Source organism: Mus musculus, chromosome 6, assembly GCF_000001635.26.
Source record: "Mus musculus strain C57BL/6J chromosome 6, GRCm38.p6 C57BL/6J".
In the NCBI taxonomy this organism is placed as follows: domain Eukaryota; kingdom Metazoa; phylum Chordata; class Mammalia; order Rodentia; family Muridae; genus Mus; species Mus musculus.
The window spans coordinates 89,930,063-89,947,291 of NC_000072.6; the positions used below are offsets into that span (position 1 = coordinate 89,930,063).

A 17,229-nucleotide genomic window follows, 5' to 3' on the forward strand; every position below is an offset into this window, starting at 1 on the left:
GAGAAAGGCCACTGATTTGTTTGAGTTAATTTTATATCCCGCTACTGCACTGAAGCTGTTTATCAGGTTTAGGAGTACTTTGTTGGAATTTTTAGGGTCACTTATATATGCTATCACATCATCTACAAATACTGGTATTTTGACTTCTTCCTTTCCAATTTGTATCCCTTTGATCTCCTTTTGTTGCCTAATTACTCTGGCTAAGACTTCAAGTACTATATTGGATTGGTAGGGAGAGAGACTGGGCAGCCTTGTCTAGTCCCTGATTTTAGTATGATTGCTTCAAGTTTCTCTGCATTTAATTTGATGATGGCTACTGGTTTGATATATATTACTTTTACTATGTTTAGGTGTGGGCCTTGAATTTTTCATCTTTCCAAGACATGAATGGGTGTTGGATTTTGTCAAATGCTTTCTCAGCATCTAACGAGATGATCATGTGGTTTACGTCTTTGAGTTTGTTTATATAGTGGATTACGTTGATGGATTTTCTTATATTAAACCATCTCTGAATCCCTGGAATGAAGCTTACTTGATTATGATGAATGATAATTTGATGTGTTCTTGGATTCGGTTTGTGAGAATTTTATTGAGTATTTTTGCATTGATATACATAAGGCAAATCGGTCTGAAGTTCTCTTTCTTTGTTGGGTCTCTGTGTGGCTTAGCTATCAGAGTAATTGTGACTTCATAAAATGAATTGTGTAGAGTGCCTTCTGTTTATATTTTGTGGGACAATTTGAGGAGAATTGGAATTAGGTCTTCTTTGAAGGTCTGATAGAACTCTGCACTAAACCCATCTGGTCCTGGACTTTTTTTGGATGGGAGACTATTAATGACTGCTTTTATTTCAACACATGACAAGATTTGATAATTCACTTCTAATGTAAAAGCATATTTCAAGCTCATGTCTTTATCACATCAGCTAATACTAAAGAATCATATGTCTGATCTCCTTTTACATTCAGACTTTTGTAGTCACAGGAATTTCATCAAGGAGACACAACACTTGAGCTGCCTTTGCAGCTCAGTGCCAGAAGTGAGCATGGCAGAATCTCCAGTGAGAGCTTTGCTTTCCCAGGAGAGACTGAGTACAAGAATCAGAGGAGCAAAGAGTGGTCTTCAAATCTGTGTAGGAAATGTTTGTCACAATGTTTTATTATTGAAATTACATTCTGGTGTATTTATATTCTCATCATTATTTGATATAGGGGGAGTTATTTAAATTTGTGTGTGTGTGTGTGTGTCTGTGTGTGTGTGTGTGTGTGTGTTTATGCCTGTGAATACAGGCACGTATGCATCTTGGAGTGCATGTAGATGTAAGATTTCAACCTGTTACATTGGTTCTGAATTTCCACTTTGTTTCTGTTGGGCCTCTTGTTTTTCTATACCATGTGGGCCAGGCTAAGTAACACAGAGATTCTGGGAATTCACCACCCATTTATCTGTAAGATCTCTGGGGGTGAAAGATACCTGACATTCATTGTATATTGATAGGTGTATGCTGGTTATATGTACTTAGCTTTTTATTGTGCAGTGAATACATTATCTGCTGAACCTCAGGGGCACTAGAGACAATGCTGTGATACTTGTAGGAAGAAAATATGTCTTTATTATTAGGAAGTACCAAAAACATACAAACATGCCATTTGAAAACTCTAGCTACTCAATAAGTGCTAGTGAATACATACACATCACATATCTCATAAATACACATATTTATGACACTTGTTTCTCTGCTGAATTGAAAGTCTGTCCATCAAACAAAACAAAAAATTGTTGCCTTTTTCTTGAACCTAAAAGTGGCATTGAATTTTGTGTGTCTGTGTGTAACTATATTGCCAAACTCTATCAGTCAATCAGTCAGTAAGTTATCACATAAAACTTACTTTTCTCTCATTGAGTTATCTCACTTTCTACAGGAAGTTCATGGTTTGTCTACATTCCATAGTTGTTGAAAATAACCAATGGTGAGACAATCAAGTTGAAGTCAGCAATCAGCTAATTGTATAGAAACAATAAGCCTAGAGGATATCGGTCAAAAAACTGAGGTCCAAGTTAATTTTTAGAAAGGTTTTTTTTGCACCCTGTGTCTCCTTGCTTTAGCAATCTAGAGTGACTTATGTTTGATTGGTTTCTTAAACTTCTTAGTAGAATTTGACCAAATGTCCAATGAGCAGTAATGCTCCCCCATGTAACAGATTTTTTCAGAAGCTGATTACAGTGCAGACTGAATGAGGAGAAACAGGGTTTAAGGAGAGGTGTGGGGTAGAGTCTTGAACTTCCAGGGAGCTGGCCACTGTGGTGTGGATATTTCCTGTTTTGGGGGGCTCCATCCCACAGCACCAGGAATTGCCTTGCACTTAAAGATTGACCACTATCCCACACCATGCAGAGGCTGTGTTTCAGTCATATGCCCTGTTAATTCTAGGCTGTTGTTTCCATTTGAAATCCTGAGAGTTTTAAATCCTGTTATTCTTAGTATTGCTGTACAAGTCACTATGTACCTTTTGCACATAATTCTGCTTTAAAAGTTATGTATATAATTCATTTTCTTTATGGATCATAGCACTACTTTTGGTAAGAAATGGTTCTCTAATTTATCAAAATTCATAACAGAAAATTGAAACATCAAAACGTACTTGAAGTGGTCACACACATTCAAACAGTGTGGGACATTGAAGACCTAGATGGGCAAAAACTACCTCATAGGGATCCTTTCATTGAGAAATAAAAACTAAAATAAATTTAGAAACACCCTTATCATATCTCTAAGTGTATGTTGTTAAATCTTCTGTTACATATTTACTCTCATGTTGGTTAAAATAAATCATTTTAACAGAAAAACATCTTCATATTTAACATGGGGCAAAGCACATATACAGCATGCCATGGTTGACAGTTCTGATGCCAGGTCATTAGCTTTTCTTAAAGAATCTTGACATTCAGTGAAGATTCAAACATTTATCACCCTCTCAAAATGTTAACTATATGTTTTTCAGTACTCATAAACACAAAAGGGCTGACTGTGGCATAGATGTGCATCACAAAGATATGGATAGAGTAAGATGTTGGATCATCCAGGAACATAGTTCTTGAGCAGGAGACAATGCTGTCAAAGATGGACATCAGCACAAAGAAGGTCATGAGCATCAGGATGGTCTGGGTGGCCCTTTGCTCTGCGGATGCTTTGGGGGAAAGACTGGTACCTTGAAGATGCTGGGCCTGTTTCCTGTGCCTGCACAAGAGGACCACCATGTACAAAGTTGAGAGGACCATGAGACTAATAAGAAAGACTTCCCTGAGGGCCAGCAGTGTAGAATACATGCTTTGCATGACGTAACTCAAGGGTAGAATAGAGCAGGATTGAGTAACATAAAGAAAGTCATTCCTGGTCAAATTGGGGGTAGCAATGATGGATAACAAGATGTGACTGCTAATTAACATATAGAGGACACTCAGGAAAATAATGGCACAGGAGATGTGATGGGGATATTTGTGCTTGAGCTTTGCTAAACAGGAGCTTCTGGGACTGAGGATGATGGCCTGGAGGACACTCAACATGCTGGTGGTACAAAGGGAGAGGCCCCTCAAAACTCTGTACAGATACACAAGGAATTTACATATGATGTCATCCCAGCCCCTCCGAGAAATAAAAATATCTGTGGCTATGAATGCCATGAGCAGTAGCATCAGTAAGTGGATAAGGGACAAGAGACCAATGGGCAGGTCAGTGAGTCTGAGCCTGTGTCCACGAATGAACTTTAGGATGTGAAAGAGAAGAAGGAAGCTGTTGCCTAAGATCCCAATGCCAATTTCAGAGAAAAAGGTATTCTTTATGTTAGAATGAGTGTGCAGTCTGCTGTTCTTATTCATCATATGAGAGAACAGTGGTTGAGGAGAAAAGAATAGAATCTCACTCATCACTCCTTGGCAACTCTGCTCCCCTCACAACATTTTACTGAAAACCTCAGCTCCTCCCTACACCCCACAGACCACACTCATGCTCTCACTTGTTCTCAGCTGAGTCATGGATGGATCCTGTGTTCTATGGTGGCTGCATCAGTGCGTGAGCTCCCTCAACATTAAATACTGCCTGCATCATAGATTATGTCTTTCTTATTTAGCATGTGTAGGTTTTCCTGGAGCATCTTACTTGATTTTCATCAACAACTTCTGCACTTCCGGGAACATTACAGGTAGTTTTACTATATTTTGGGTGAGTTTTAATGAGGAGGATTGTGTGAAAGAAACCAGTTCTTTCCAATAAAATAATTCCTGTGGAATGGGTATGCTCTTATTCAATTTGTGTATATCATTACTCAATATTTTGTGAAAATCAAATTTCTTAATATATTCATGTATCAAATATTGGGAACTGTGATCTGTGAATCCAGACGTTTTTCCTTCCTCCCACAATCTGACATTTTAACCAAGTATGACCCAGAATACTCTGAGGCTGAGCTCAGTCACCTCCTCCTGAATATATACACAACCATGTTCCTGTGTCAGGTTGGCAGTAGGTATATAAGAGGATGCTGTTTACACACCAAACATGTCAGTGTTTCAGCACAAGATGGTCTCTGCAGATATTTCACTTGCTGGTTCTCCCATGCAGTGCTTTATGTTTGTGCTCTGGGAGAGAAAGGGCAATACATAGTTACTGTTCAGCTTCATCCCTGTTTGAAACAGAAGATAAAAAAATAAATTAAAAAACAGCAGAATATTCGAGTGAAGTCCTCTCTAGAGTACTTGTGTGGAAAATTCAGTGTTTGAGTGATACTCTGGAACTTCATCTTCCATGTTTCTAATCTCAATATAGAACTGCCTCCAATAGAAGAACAAAATGGACAAACGTCTGCAGGAGCTAACTCCTACTTCCTTCATGATGTGAAGTCTGGTATACATAGAATCACAATTAAAAGAATTGGGGTTATCTCATATTACAGAATTAAAGCAAAATGGCACAACTGAGTCTCGAAAGTCAGGCTCTATAGGAGTGTACATTTCCTCTTTCAAAAACTGAGGGCTCATACTTTTTAGACTCCTGATATGCCTACTACAAGTTTACATTCATAAATATGCTATATATGCTGTAGAATTCTTACAGTTTTTTGATTAGACATTAACTTAGTAAAACACCATTACCAAATCCATGCTGGCTGGGAAAGCCTTTATTGCATGTTACTGCTAGTAATACATCATCCAGGATAGTTGGGGGAAGAAGTTAAGGCAGAGACCTATAGGTAGGAACTGATGCACAATCATGAAAAAGTGCTATTTACTAGCTTTTTGCTTCATGGTTTTCCTTGTCTGTATTCTTAAGTAACTCCCAGCTCGGGGCCTATATTCACACTAAGCTGGGCTTTCTCACCTAGATAACCAATCTAAATTCACCACAAATATGCCCACATCTCAATCTGGTAGGGGAATTATCTGAACTGATATTACCTTACCTCTTTCTCAATGATTTACTGTGTGTCAAAACAAAACAAAACAAAACACCAAAAACCACCCCCCCCCCAAAAAAAAAAAACCCAAAGAAACAAAGAAACCAAAATAGCAAATAGCTGGAAAAGCTGTACCCTTGTCAGGTTGACACAAAAACACACCACTGTTACACTATAAACTTGTCTCCTTTTGTTCTCAAGATATCATATTAATATCAAAATTTCAAGATAAAAATTCAATATACTTTAAAAGCTTAATCTCCCCTAAATCTTCAAATCTTGCTCAACATGCAAAGCCTCTCCAAAATTTTCAGTCTCTAGAACATCCAATTTCTCTTACATTTTCAAAATTTCTGTAAAACACACGTAGTCTGTAAAACTCCAAAGTTTCCATAAAACTCTAAAATGCATTTAAAAGTTCAAAGTCTCTTAATTCTAGGCCCCTGCAACATAAATAATAACTTAAATATTTTCTTGTTTTCAAAAAAAGAACCATGGCACAGTTACAATAAAATTCAACAAATTCCAACAGTGTAAAACTATATAACCTTTCTGGGACTCATTAACAATATTCTTGGCTCCTCACAGTGCTAGGAAAGCCTTCCATAGCACACACAGCTTGTCTCCTAGACTCAAATTGGCCTCACTCCACAGCAGCTGCTGCTGTCCTTGGTAGGTATCCTGTGATGCTGACATCTCAGATTGCTTGGATTTGTACTTCAAGTGAGCCGAAGCTTTATTGATAGTCTCTTCTTGGCTGTCTTTAGGGATCGCTCCCTGATCCCTTCCAGCCTTCAGAACCAGTACAACCTGAGAGACTCTTAAGCTCCCCATTTCGATTCAATCAGGAGAGGCAGCCTCAACTGTACCTGAACCAGAATGTCTCTGTGCTGAAACCAAGAAAACACTTTTCAGAAGTTTTTAATTATTCCAGCAAGGCAAATGATTCACTTTAGTGGTTCTTAAGATACGAATGACCCTCATAGAATCTTTAAGGGACACTTAAACTTCCCTCTTGGTCTTCCTAAGACAAGCGTCCATACTATCCACTGGTCTTAGCATTATATCTTCGTCTACACAGAATAATTCACTAAGATATCAGCATTCTATGTATCATACAACTTACATTTTTCAAACCCTTTTTCAATCTTCAAAAATTACATGGTCAGGTCTGTCATAGTAACCCCCATATCCTAGTCCCAATTTCTGTCTTGGGTAGGCCTTCTGTTGCTGTGATAAAATAGCATAATGAAAAGAAAGCTTGGGAGAAAGGGATTATTTTACCATACAGCTTGTAGTTCTTCATTCAGGGAAGCTGAAAAAAACCTCAAGACAGGGCCATGGAGTCAGGAACTGATGGACAAGGCATTGACTAGTGTTGTTTACCACATTGCTCAACATAGCTTCCTCTATCTACATTCTTGTTGTACCTAGGACCACCAGCCCAGGTGTGGAAATGTCCACAATGAGCTGGGCTCTTCCATATTAAATAAATCATCAATCAAAAAAATGTACCAGTTGCTTACCCTGTTGGTTGCATTTTTCAGTGAGATTCCCTCTTCTAAAATAACTCTAGCTTGTGCCAAGTTAAGGTGATACTGTGTAGCAGAGACACCAAGCATATGGTGCATGCAATTTTGTAAACAAATTCCCATCACAGAGTTAACATTTATCACTTAGTGTCAGGAGTATGGGTGAAATTGTTCTATACTTCTTTAGAGCATGAGCTATTGTAATGAAAGATACTAGGGCGATCTAAAGAGGATCAAAATTACAAGTACTGTGTACTGGTTAAGGCATTAGACCTGAGGTAGATAGTTGGTGAAAATATTTAACAGAGCAGACATCCTGAAATTAAAAAAAAATCTGTAGCATTTTTAGAAAATGTTAATCCTTTATAAAATAATGGATCATGTATTCTAGATAGATAAATATATATATACACACATTTGCATATATATATACATATATGTATATGTATACATATACATATATATAATGGCTGGTGCTTAATTATTCCAATTTTATTATGAAGTTCTTTATAAAACTTAAGGGTTTGTTTTGTAAATCCCAGTCACAAGAATCAGAACATAGTAGGGTGGAGAAAGATGTACTTCTATTTCTCAGTGATTAATGAAAATGGCAGTTGCTTTATGGGAAAAATGCCCCAGGGAGCTCACACTCCAGATGTCAGTTTGTGATCTGTATACACTGAGCAGAAGGAGAATCTTTTATACACTTCATTTCATGGAAGGGAATAACACCGGTAAAGCTAAAGTAGTTCTGGCATCATATGCTCATTGGCACCAGCCGACTAAGAGGTATGAGAATTCTAAAATGCTTTCTCTCACGTTGTTTCTGGAAATGTGCATTTTCATATAACTACACTGAGATAATCAGAAAAGAAAAGAAGAGTAAATAAAAGAGAAAAGTAAAAAAGAAGCAGGAACAAAGAAAAGAGAAAATAGACAAAACAGAACTTGATCTTTGTGAACACACCCCCTTGTCAGACCACTGAAACTGTGCTGTCAGCACAGCAGAGCAGATGCGGGCTGTACCAATGTCAAGGTCACTTCAGAAACATCAGCCCTGCAAACCTGAAGCTCCTAGGAAAGTCAGGCAGGCGCAGAGGCTGTGACTCCTGAGTGATATTCTCAACATCATGGCTTCAGAGATTCTGGCTTTGGTGAAATTCTGCAGTACCAAGTGAAAATTTACACTGATATGATTGCTTGCCATGATGAACACCTGTCTACCAGGAAAGATACAGATAACATTCCTCTGACTAGAGAAATCCTGCTACCTCCAAATTTCACTAACCATACTGTTCTATATGATTTTTATATCATAAATAGCAGTGTTGAGCAATGGTGGCAGACAACTTAATTCCAGCATGTCAAAGTCAGAGGTGGTGGGTGTTCGAGATCAAGACGTAACTGGTCTGCATAGTGAGTTAAAGGACAGCCAGGTCTACACAGAGAAACCCCATGTTGAAAATCCAAACAACACAAACAATCAGTAAGGCATGCAGATTCTAGACAGATGTATAATTTCTAGAGAAAAACCTCTGGTGAGTATGGACCCTCCTCAGATACAAGCCACAAGGAATTCTCTAGCCTGTCCCCTCCTAGCTGAGCCTCAGCAGCTCACACCTTCCTGGTTGAGCATGGGCTAAGAGAGGACCCACACTCTCTGATATGCAGAATTAAAGGACACTATTCTATCAGAGAAGGCAGGAGAGAGTAAACTGTGACAAACTTGGGACAATCTATTACACCATGCACTGTGATTGCGTTTTGCACAATATAACAAAACAGGCTTCTTTCAAGAGACTGGAAATTCTGTACATACTGCAGATAGCACCAGGAAAGGTCACTCATTTCTGAAACAGGTTCCAGTAGAAGTGCCTACACTAATGGAAAGGAAAGGAAGACATTTGGGCAGATTACAAAAGGAATCATGTATGGAACAAGAAATGACAAAGAGGAACCTGAGCAGTCCTCACTTAAAGTCGATTGCAAAGGCTGTTGCTGCTCAGGGCAGAAAAGTAGAAACTTCCTGTACAGCCTGAATCAAGGAGGCCCTGGCTTTAGACTTTGTGTCATTCCATAGGTTTCCAAATCATGGACAACCATGACTCATAGGATCATCAGCTCGAGGGGTTTGGTAGGTGATACTGGTCAACAGCTTTAGTATGCTGTTACCAGTCAGGATGTCTACCTTTGGCCAAATCCCAACTTAAACCTAGAAAGACTCGAGAGAGAAATGGCTGGCATATCGGGGAAGGCAAAAAGTTACCCAGAAGATGCCAGCACTGTCTTCAGAGACGTCAGAAATAAATGAACTTTGGGGATATGATGAGCAAACATGAAGAGCCCTTGGACTGAGGGAGGGCAGATGCTCTTGAAAGACGGGAGAACTGTACTTTTAAATCTTAAAACCTTTGTAGCTGTGTTTTCATGCTCAGACTGGGAGTGGGAATATTATTATCTGGTGTTTCTAAATAAAGCTCCAGAAACAGAAGGAACGGATACCCCAGTAAGGCAGCGTGGCACAGACTGCAGCCATCAACATGGACCCTGCACAGTGCTGCAGCACAATCTCCTTCCCTCATCACCCAGAGCCTCCTGAGAGGCTCGACCTTGCTGCTAATCAGCTCTGACCTCCCACCCAGTGCATTTGTATTATCAGAAAAATATAAAGCATATTTATTCAACGACTAGAACATAGAAAAGATTAATGAACACAAATATCATGTCCATTAGGACCATACTCACTGTTTATTAACAATCCATGTCCTGTTACCTCATCACCATAGTGAATTATGTGACTACTCCTACCAGGAAGAATGAGGCTAAGGGCTGACATAATTTGAGAAGTTAAACAGGTAAGTGGAAAGCCTCTTAAGAAAGTTCCAGTTTATAAAGTTCAGCAAGGAGCACTCTGTTAGGGGAAGTTTGAACATACTACCCGTTTCTTTTTCAAAGGCTTTTAGAATTTCTAAGTATTCATCCTGTAGAAGCCACTAAATCAAAACCATTCCCTTTATGTTGCATGTTGCATAATTAAAAGAAGCAAAATTAAATGTATTTGTTTAAATTTGAAATTAAAATAACAGTACTTTTCAAGATGCATGCAAAGGATCATTTCTGAAAACTTTTAGTAATTACTCTATACAATTATGGATGATAAGGTAAATTTGGTAGTTAGCTCAGAAAAATAAATTGAAATTAAAATTAATTGATATCTTATAAAATTAGGCTGAGCATGGGTAAGTTTAGGACCTTAAGAAAATGAATATTCCATGAAGAAAATGCACTTGATGCAGGATACAGTACCTTGTACTGAGGTCCTTCAAACTAAGCTTCCCCATGGCAGAGGCTGAAACTCCCCCTGCAGCTCCAGAGCTCCTCCTCCCACAGCCTGCCTGGGACCCAGCCACCTTCTGGTTCTGTGCTTACTCAGGGCACTTACTCAGATGGAAGGGGTGGGGCAGGTGGAGTCTGAGCTGAGGAGATCCTGCACAGGCTTAGGTGAAGGGAGCCTTTAAAGCATCTCTGCAGCCTGCAATTTTAGTGACTGTCAGTGACAAGTTCCCACTGGAGAGCAGGGACATGTGGGATCCCACTGGAACATTTTGCCTGTTGAGTTGACTCTACTCTGTTGGGTAACATCTGTCCTGTGTGAGCTGGGCCCAAACTTTTCACTGAGCATCCTTGGCACACCTGCAAGTTAGATCAGAACACAACGGAGTCAACACTAACTTGCTAATTTTCTCCTCAGGCAAAATGAGTACAAACTAAACTTCTACTGCATAATTCATCTGCGTAACTGTGTTACTCCTGGTGCCTTCCTTGAACTTCCATGTTTCTCATTAAATCTACACAGTGAGTGGTGGGATGCTTGATCCAGGTTCCTTCAAGACATGGAGAACCTGTATTCAAGAAATCTTGATTCTGTGACCTATGACTTCCAGATTTCCTTCTCTTAGTAAACTGTAAAAATGAATTTAAAGAAAATATGGAAGTAAAGTAAGATTTGGGAGTTAGGGCCCAAATCCTACTTTTGAACATAACTGGGCCCGAGGCCAACCCTGAACTGGACTCTTCTCCCTGGGGAGATTGAATGGCCAGCTTCCTCCTCACAGATGGCGTCAGGAAGACTTAACATCTGTATGGAATGAAATGACATGCAGTTTTGCTTTCTTCTCCTGCATAATTTATATACAGTAATATGAAGCTCCTGACAAATGGAGCTATGGCCCATACTCCAATGAGAATCCAATCATCCAGGGTGGGGTACTCCTGTTATGAGGTCTCAGAATTAGAAGATAGAATTTTATTTTATTATTTATTTACTTATTTATTTATTAGATATTTTCTTCATTTACATTTCAAATGTTATCCCCTTTTCTAGGAGGCCCTTGGCTTTTGATTTTTTTGTATCACTGGTGATTCCAACATCCCTAAGGTATCAAGCTTCCATCTAATTCTACATTCCTGCCTTCTTTTTTTCTCTTTTTTCTTAGATATTTTATTTATTTGCATTTCAAATGCTATCCTCTTTCCTAGTTTCCCTTCTGAAAATCCCCTATCCCCTCCTCCTCCCACTGCTTACCAACCTACCCACTCCCACTTTCTGGGCCTGGCATTCCCCTATACTGGGGCATAGAACCTTCATAGGACCAAGGGCCTCTCCTCCCATTGATGACTGACTAGGACATCCTCTGCTACATATGCAGCTGGAGCCATGAGTCCCACCACCTGTTTTCTTTGGTTGGTGGTTTCGTCCTAGAGAGCTCTGGGGTGGGGGTGTACTGGTTAGTTTATATTGTTGTTTCCCCTATGGGGCTGCAAATCCCTTCAGATCCTTGGGTACTTTCTCTAGCTCCTTCATTGGGCACCCTGTGCACTGCCCAATGGATGACTGTGAGCATCCACTTCTATAATTGCCAGACACTGGCAGAGCCTCTCAGGAGACAGCTATATCAGGCTTGTGTCAGCAAAATCTTGATGGCATCTACAATAGTGTCTGGGTTTGATGTTTTTTTATGAGATGGATCCTCAGGTGGGACAGTCTCTTGGTGGTCATTCCTTCAGTCTCTGCTCCGAACTTTGTCTCTGTAACTCCTTCCATGGGCATTTTGTTCCCACTTCTAAGAAGGATCGAAGTATCCACACTTCGGCCTTCCTTTTTCTTGAGTTTCATGTGATTTGCAAATTGTGTCTTGGATATTCAGAGCTTCTGGGTTAATATCAGTGTCTTAGTTAGGGTTTTACTGCTGTGAACAGACACCATGACCAAGGCAAGTCTTATAAAAAACAACATTTAATTGGGGCTGGCGTACAGGTTCAGAGGTTCAGTTCATTATCATCAGGGTGGGAGCATGGCAGTATCCAGGCAGGCATGGCACAGGAGGAGCTGAGAGTTCTATGTCTTCATCCAAAGGCTGCTAGTGGAAGACTGACTTCCAGGCAAATAGGGTGAGGATTTTATGCCCACACCCATTCCAACCAGGTCGCACCTATTCCAACAAGGCCATACCTCCAGATGGTTCGAGTCCCACCTCGCGTTTTGTTGCGAGATCGTGGGTTTGAGTCCCACCTCGCGCCTTGTTGCGAGACCGTGGGTTCGAGTCCCACCTCGCGTTTGGTCACGGGATCGTGGGTTCGAGTCCCACCTCGTGCAGAGGGTCTCAATCGGCCGGCCTTAGAGAGGCCATCTGATTCTTTGAGTTGCTTGTGGTCGACGCGGAGTCGCCGCCGTTTCTGGTTTCTTTTTTGTCTTAGTCTCGTGTCCGCTCTTGTTGTGACTACTGTTTTTCTAGAAATGGGACAATCTGTGTCCACTCCCCTTTCTCTGACTCTGGAGCATTGGAAGGAGGTGCGGGTCAGAGCCACAACCAGTCGGTGGAGGTCAGAAAGGGTCCGTGGCAGACCTTTTGCGCCTCCCAGTGGCCAACGTTTGGAGTGGCTGGCCACCTGAGGGTGCTTTTGACTTGTCACTAATCGCCGCCGTCAGGCGAATTGTTTTTCAGGAGGAAGGGGGTAACCCTGATCAGATCCCCTACATTGTGACCTGGCAGAATCTCGTCCAATTCCCACCTCCATGGGTCAAGCCTTGGACCCCAAACTCTTCGAAGCTGACGGTAGCGGTTGCCCAGTCTGATGCAGCCGGAAAGTCCGGCCCATCAGCACCCCCCAAGATCTATCCAGAGATTGACGACCTCCTCTGGATGGACTCCCAACCTCCCCCTTACCCCTTGCCCCAACAGCCACCTGCAGCTGCCCCACCACAGGGACCTGTAGCGAGAGGGGCTCAGGGACCGGCGGGGGGGACTCGGAGTCGCTGAGGCCGAAGCCCCGGGGAGGAAGGGGGGCCAGACTCAACAGTTGCCTTGCCACTCAGAGCACATGTAGGAGGGCCAGCACCAGGACCTAATGATCTCATTCCTTTACAGTATTGGCCTTTTTCCTCTTCTGATTTATACAATTGGAAAACTAACCACCCTCCCTTCTCAGAGAACCCCTCTGGACTTACTGGGCTCCTTGAGTCACTTATGTTCTCCCATCAACCCACTTGGGATGATTGTCAGCAGCTTTTGCAGGTTCTTTTTACCACAGAAGAAAGAGAAAGAATCCTGATGGAGGCGAGAAAAAATGTTCTGGGAGAGGACGGCACACCCACTGCCCTCCCTAACCTCGTGGATGAGGCTTTTCCCTTGAACCGCCCCAACTGGGACTACAACACCGCGGAAGGTAGGGGACGCCTCCTTGTCTATCGCCGGACTCTAGTGGCAGGTCTCAGAGGAGCCGCTAGACGGCCCACCAATTTGGCTAAGGTAAGAGAGGTCTTGCAGGGGCAGACTGAACCACCCTCAGTCTTCCTTGAGCGTCTAATGGAGGCATATAGGAGATACACCCCTTTTGACCCCTTGTCAGAGGGGCAGAGAGCCGCTGTAGCCATGGCCTTCATTGGTCAGTCCGCTCCCGACATTAAGAAAAAGCTGCAAAGGCTGGAGGGGCTCCAAGATCATACGCTCCAAGATTTAGTAAAAGAAGCAGAGAAAGTCTATCATAAGAGGGAAACAGAAGAAGAGAGGCAAGAGAGAGAGAGAAGAAAGAAATAGAGGAGAGGGAAAATAGACGGGATCGCCGTCAGGAGAGAAATCTGAGTAAAATTTTGGCCGCAGTTGTGAATGATAGACAGTCAGGAAAAGGTAAAATAGGGCTCCTGGGCAACAGGGAAGTGAAACCGCCAGGTGGCAGAAAGATACCACTGGAAAAAGACCAATGCGCCTATTGCAAAGAGAAAGGACACTGGGCTAGAGATTGCCCTAAAAAGTGGGAGCGATCCAAGGTCCTGACCCTAGAAGATGATTAGGGAAGTCGGGGCTCAGACCCCCTCCCTGAGCCTAGGGTAACTTTGTCCGTGGAGGGGACCCCTGTCAACTTCCTGATAGACACCGGAGCAGAGCATTCAGTACTCACTAACCCCTTAGGCAAGCTGGGCTCCAAAAAGACCAGGGTAATTGGAGCCACTGGTAGTAAATTTTACCCCTGGACGACCAAACGAGCTCTTCAGATAGACAAGAATATAGTGACCCACTCCTTTCTGGTAATACCTGAGTGCCCTGCTCCCCTCTTGGGGCGCGATCTGCTAACCAAACTAAAGGCTCAAGTCCAATTTACTTCAGAAGGCCCACAAGTAAGCTGGGGAAAGGCCCCTGTTGCCTGCCTTATCCTCAACACAGAGGAAGAGTACCGATTGCATGAAGAACAACCCAAAAATGCAGTCTCTTCAGGTTGGCTAACTGCATTCCCCAATGTCTGGGCAGAACAAGCAGGAATGGGGTTGGCTAAACAAGTGCCTCCGGTTGTGGTAGAACTTAAAGCTGATGCCACCCCCATTTCGGTAAAACAATACCCCATGAGCAAGGAAGCTAGAGAAGGCATCCGGCCTCATATCCAGAGGTTGCTGGGCCAAGGAGTTTTAGTGGCCTGTCAGTCCCCCTGGAATACACCACTTCTGCCGGTTCGAAAACCAGGGACCAATGACTATCGCCCGGTACAAGACCTCCGGGAGGTTAACAAAAGGGTCCTGGACATTCACCCCACAGTCCCGAACCCGTACAATTTATTAAGCTCTCTCCCACCTGAGAGAACATGGTATACAGTTCTGGACTTAAAAGATGCCTTCTTTTGCCTGCGTTTGCACCCTAAGAGTCAGCTCCTGTTTGCTTTTGAATGGAGGGACCCAGAGGGTGGACAGACTGGTCAACTAACTTGGACTAGGCTACCACAGGGTGTTCAAAAATTCCCCCACCCTGTTTGACGAGGCCCTCCATCGGGATCTCGCGCCTTTTCGCACTCGAAACCCTCAGCTTACCCTACTACAGTATGTGGATGATCTCTTGGTTGCGGCAGCCTCGAAGGAGCTGTGTCACCAGGGAACTGAGATGCTCCTTGCAGAACTGAGTGACTTGGGGTATCGAGTTTCGGCTAAAAAGGCACAAATCTGTCAAACTGAGGTAACCTACCTGGGGTATACCCTCCGAGGGGGCAAAAGATGGCTCACAGAGGCCCGGAAGAAGACTGTTATGATGATCCCATCGCCAACTACCCCACGGCAGGTACGTGAGTTTCTGGGGACTGCTGGCTTTTGTAGACTCTGGATTCCAGGCTTTGCAACCCTAGCAGCACCTCTATATCCTTTGACTAAGGAAGGGGTTCCTTTCGAGTGGAAAGAAGAACACCAAAGAGCTTTTGAGGCTATCAAGTCGTCTCTAATGACTGCCCCCGCGCTAGCATTACCAGACTTGACTAAGCCTTTCGTCCTATATGTGGACGAGAGAGCGGGTGTAGCCAGGGGAGTGTTGACACAAGCACTGGGACCCTGGAAGAGACCTGTAGCCTATTTGTCAAAAAAATTAGATCCTGTTGCTAGCGGATGGCCCACATGTCTGAAAGCTATTGCAGCAGTAGCCCTGTTGATCAAAGATGCTGACAAATTGACAATGGGACAACAGGTGACTGTTGTGGCCCCTCATGCCTTAGAAAGTATCGTGCGGCAGCCACCTGACAGATGGATGACAAATGCCCGAATGACACACTATCAGAGCCTGCTGCTAAATGAGCGTGTAACCTTTGCGCCCCCTGCCATCCTCAACCCAGCTACCCTTCTCCCTCTAACAAATGATTCCGTCCCAGTACATCAATGTATGGACATCCTCGCTGAAGAAACTGGGACCAGAAGTGACCTGACTGACCAACCCTGGCCTGGAGCTCCCAGTTGGTACACAGACGGCAGCAGTTTCCTGATAGAGGGGAAGCGAAAGGCTGGAGCTGCGGTGGTAGACGGGAAAAAGGTAATTTGGGCAAGCGCTTTGCCTGAAGGAACGTCGGCACAAAAGGCTGAACTTATAGCGCTTATTCAAGCCCTCCGAGAGGCTAAAGGTAAGATCATTAACATCTACACTGACAGCCGCTATGCTTTTGCTACCGCACACATCCATGGGGCCATCTACAGGCAGCGAGGGCTATTGACCTCGGCTGGTAAAGACATTAAAAACAAAGAAGAAATTCTGGCCCTGTTGGAAGCCATACATGCACCTAAGAAGGTAGCCATCATCCACTGCCCCGGCCACCAAAGAGGAGAAGACTTGGTGGCCAGGGGCAACCGAATGGCAGACTCAGTAGCAAAACAAGTTGCTCAAGGGGCCATGATCTTAACTGAAAAAGGTGATCCGCCCAAAAGCACTGAGGACGAGAGATATAACATAAAAGAGCTATGGTGGACCAGAGATCCCTTCCCATATTTTTTTGAAGGGAAAATAGAATTAACTCCCGAAGAAGGAATAAAATTTGTGAAAGGACTACACCAATTCACCCACCTGGGAGTTGAAAAAATGATGAGACTAATTAAAAATTCCCGATACCAAGTCCCCAACCTGAAGTCAGTGGCTCAAAAGATTATAGACTCCTGCAAACCATGTGCATTCACTAATGCAACTAAAGCCTACAAAGAACCTGGAAAGAGACAACGGGGAGACCATCCTGGAGTGTATTGGGAGGTAGACTTTACTGAAGTTAAACCTGGAATGTATGGTAACAAGTATCTGTTAGTATTTGTAGACACCTTTTCAGGATGGGTCGAGGCATTTCCCACTAAAACAGAGACTGCCCAGATTGTGGCCAAGAAGATCCTTGAAGAAATCCTGCCAAGATTTGGAATCCCTAAGGTAATCGGGTCCGACAATGGACCAGCCTTTGTTGCCCAG

At 42.9% G+C, this 17,229-nt stretch overlaps 1 protein-coding gene across 1 annotated transcript; it reads right to left on the minus strand.

The window, feature by feature from the left end:
• Positions 1-1,587: 1,587 nt before the first annotated feature.
• Positions 1,588-10,445, minus strand: Vmn1r45 (vomeronasal 1 receptor 45). The gene is made up of 2 exons (NM_011684.2): positions 10,289-10,445; positions 1,588-4,679 (listed from the first exon to the last, which is right to left on the minus strand). Exon 2 carries the CDS (start codon positions 3,922-3,924, stop codon positions 2,968-2,970), a length of 957 nt encoding a protein of 318 aa, NP_035814.2. The 5' UTR covers positions 3,925-4,679; positions 10,289-10,445; the 3' UTR covers positions 1,588-2,967.
• Between the last annotated feature and the right edge of the window lie 6,784 nt (positions 10,446-17,229).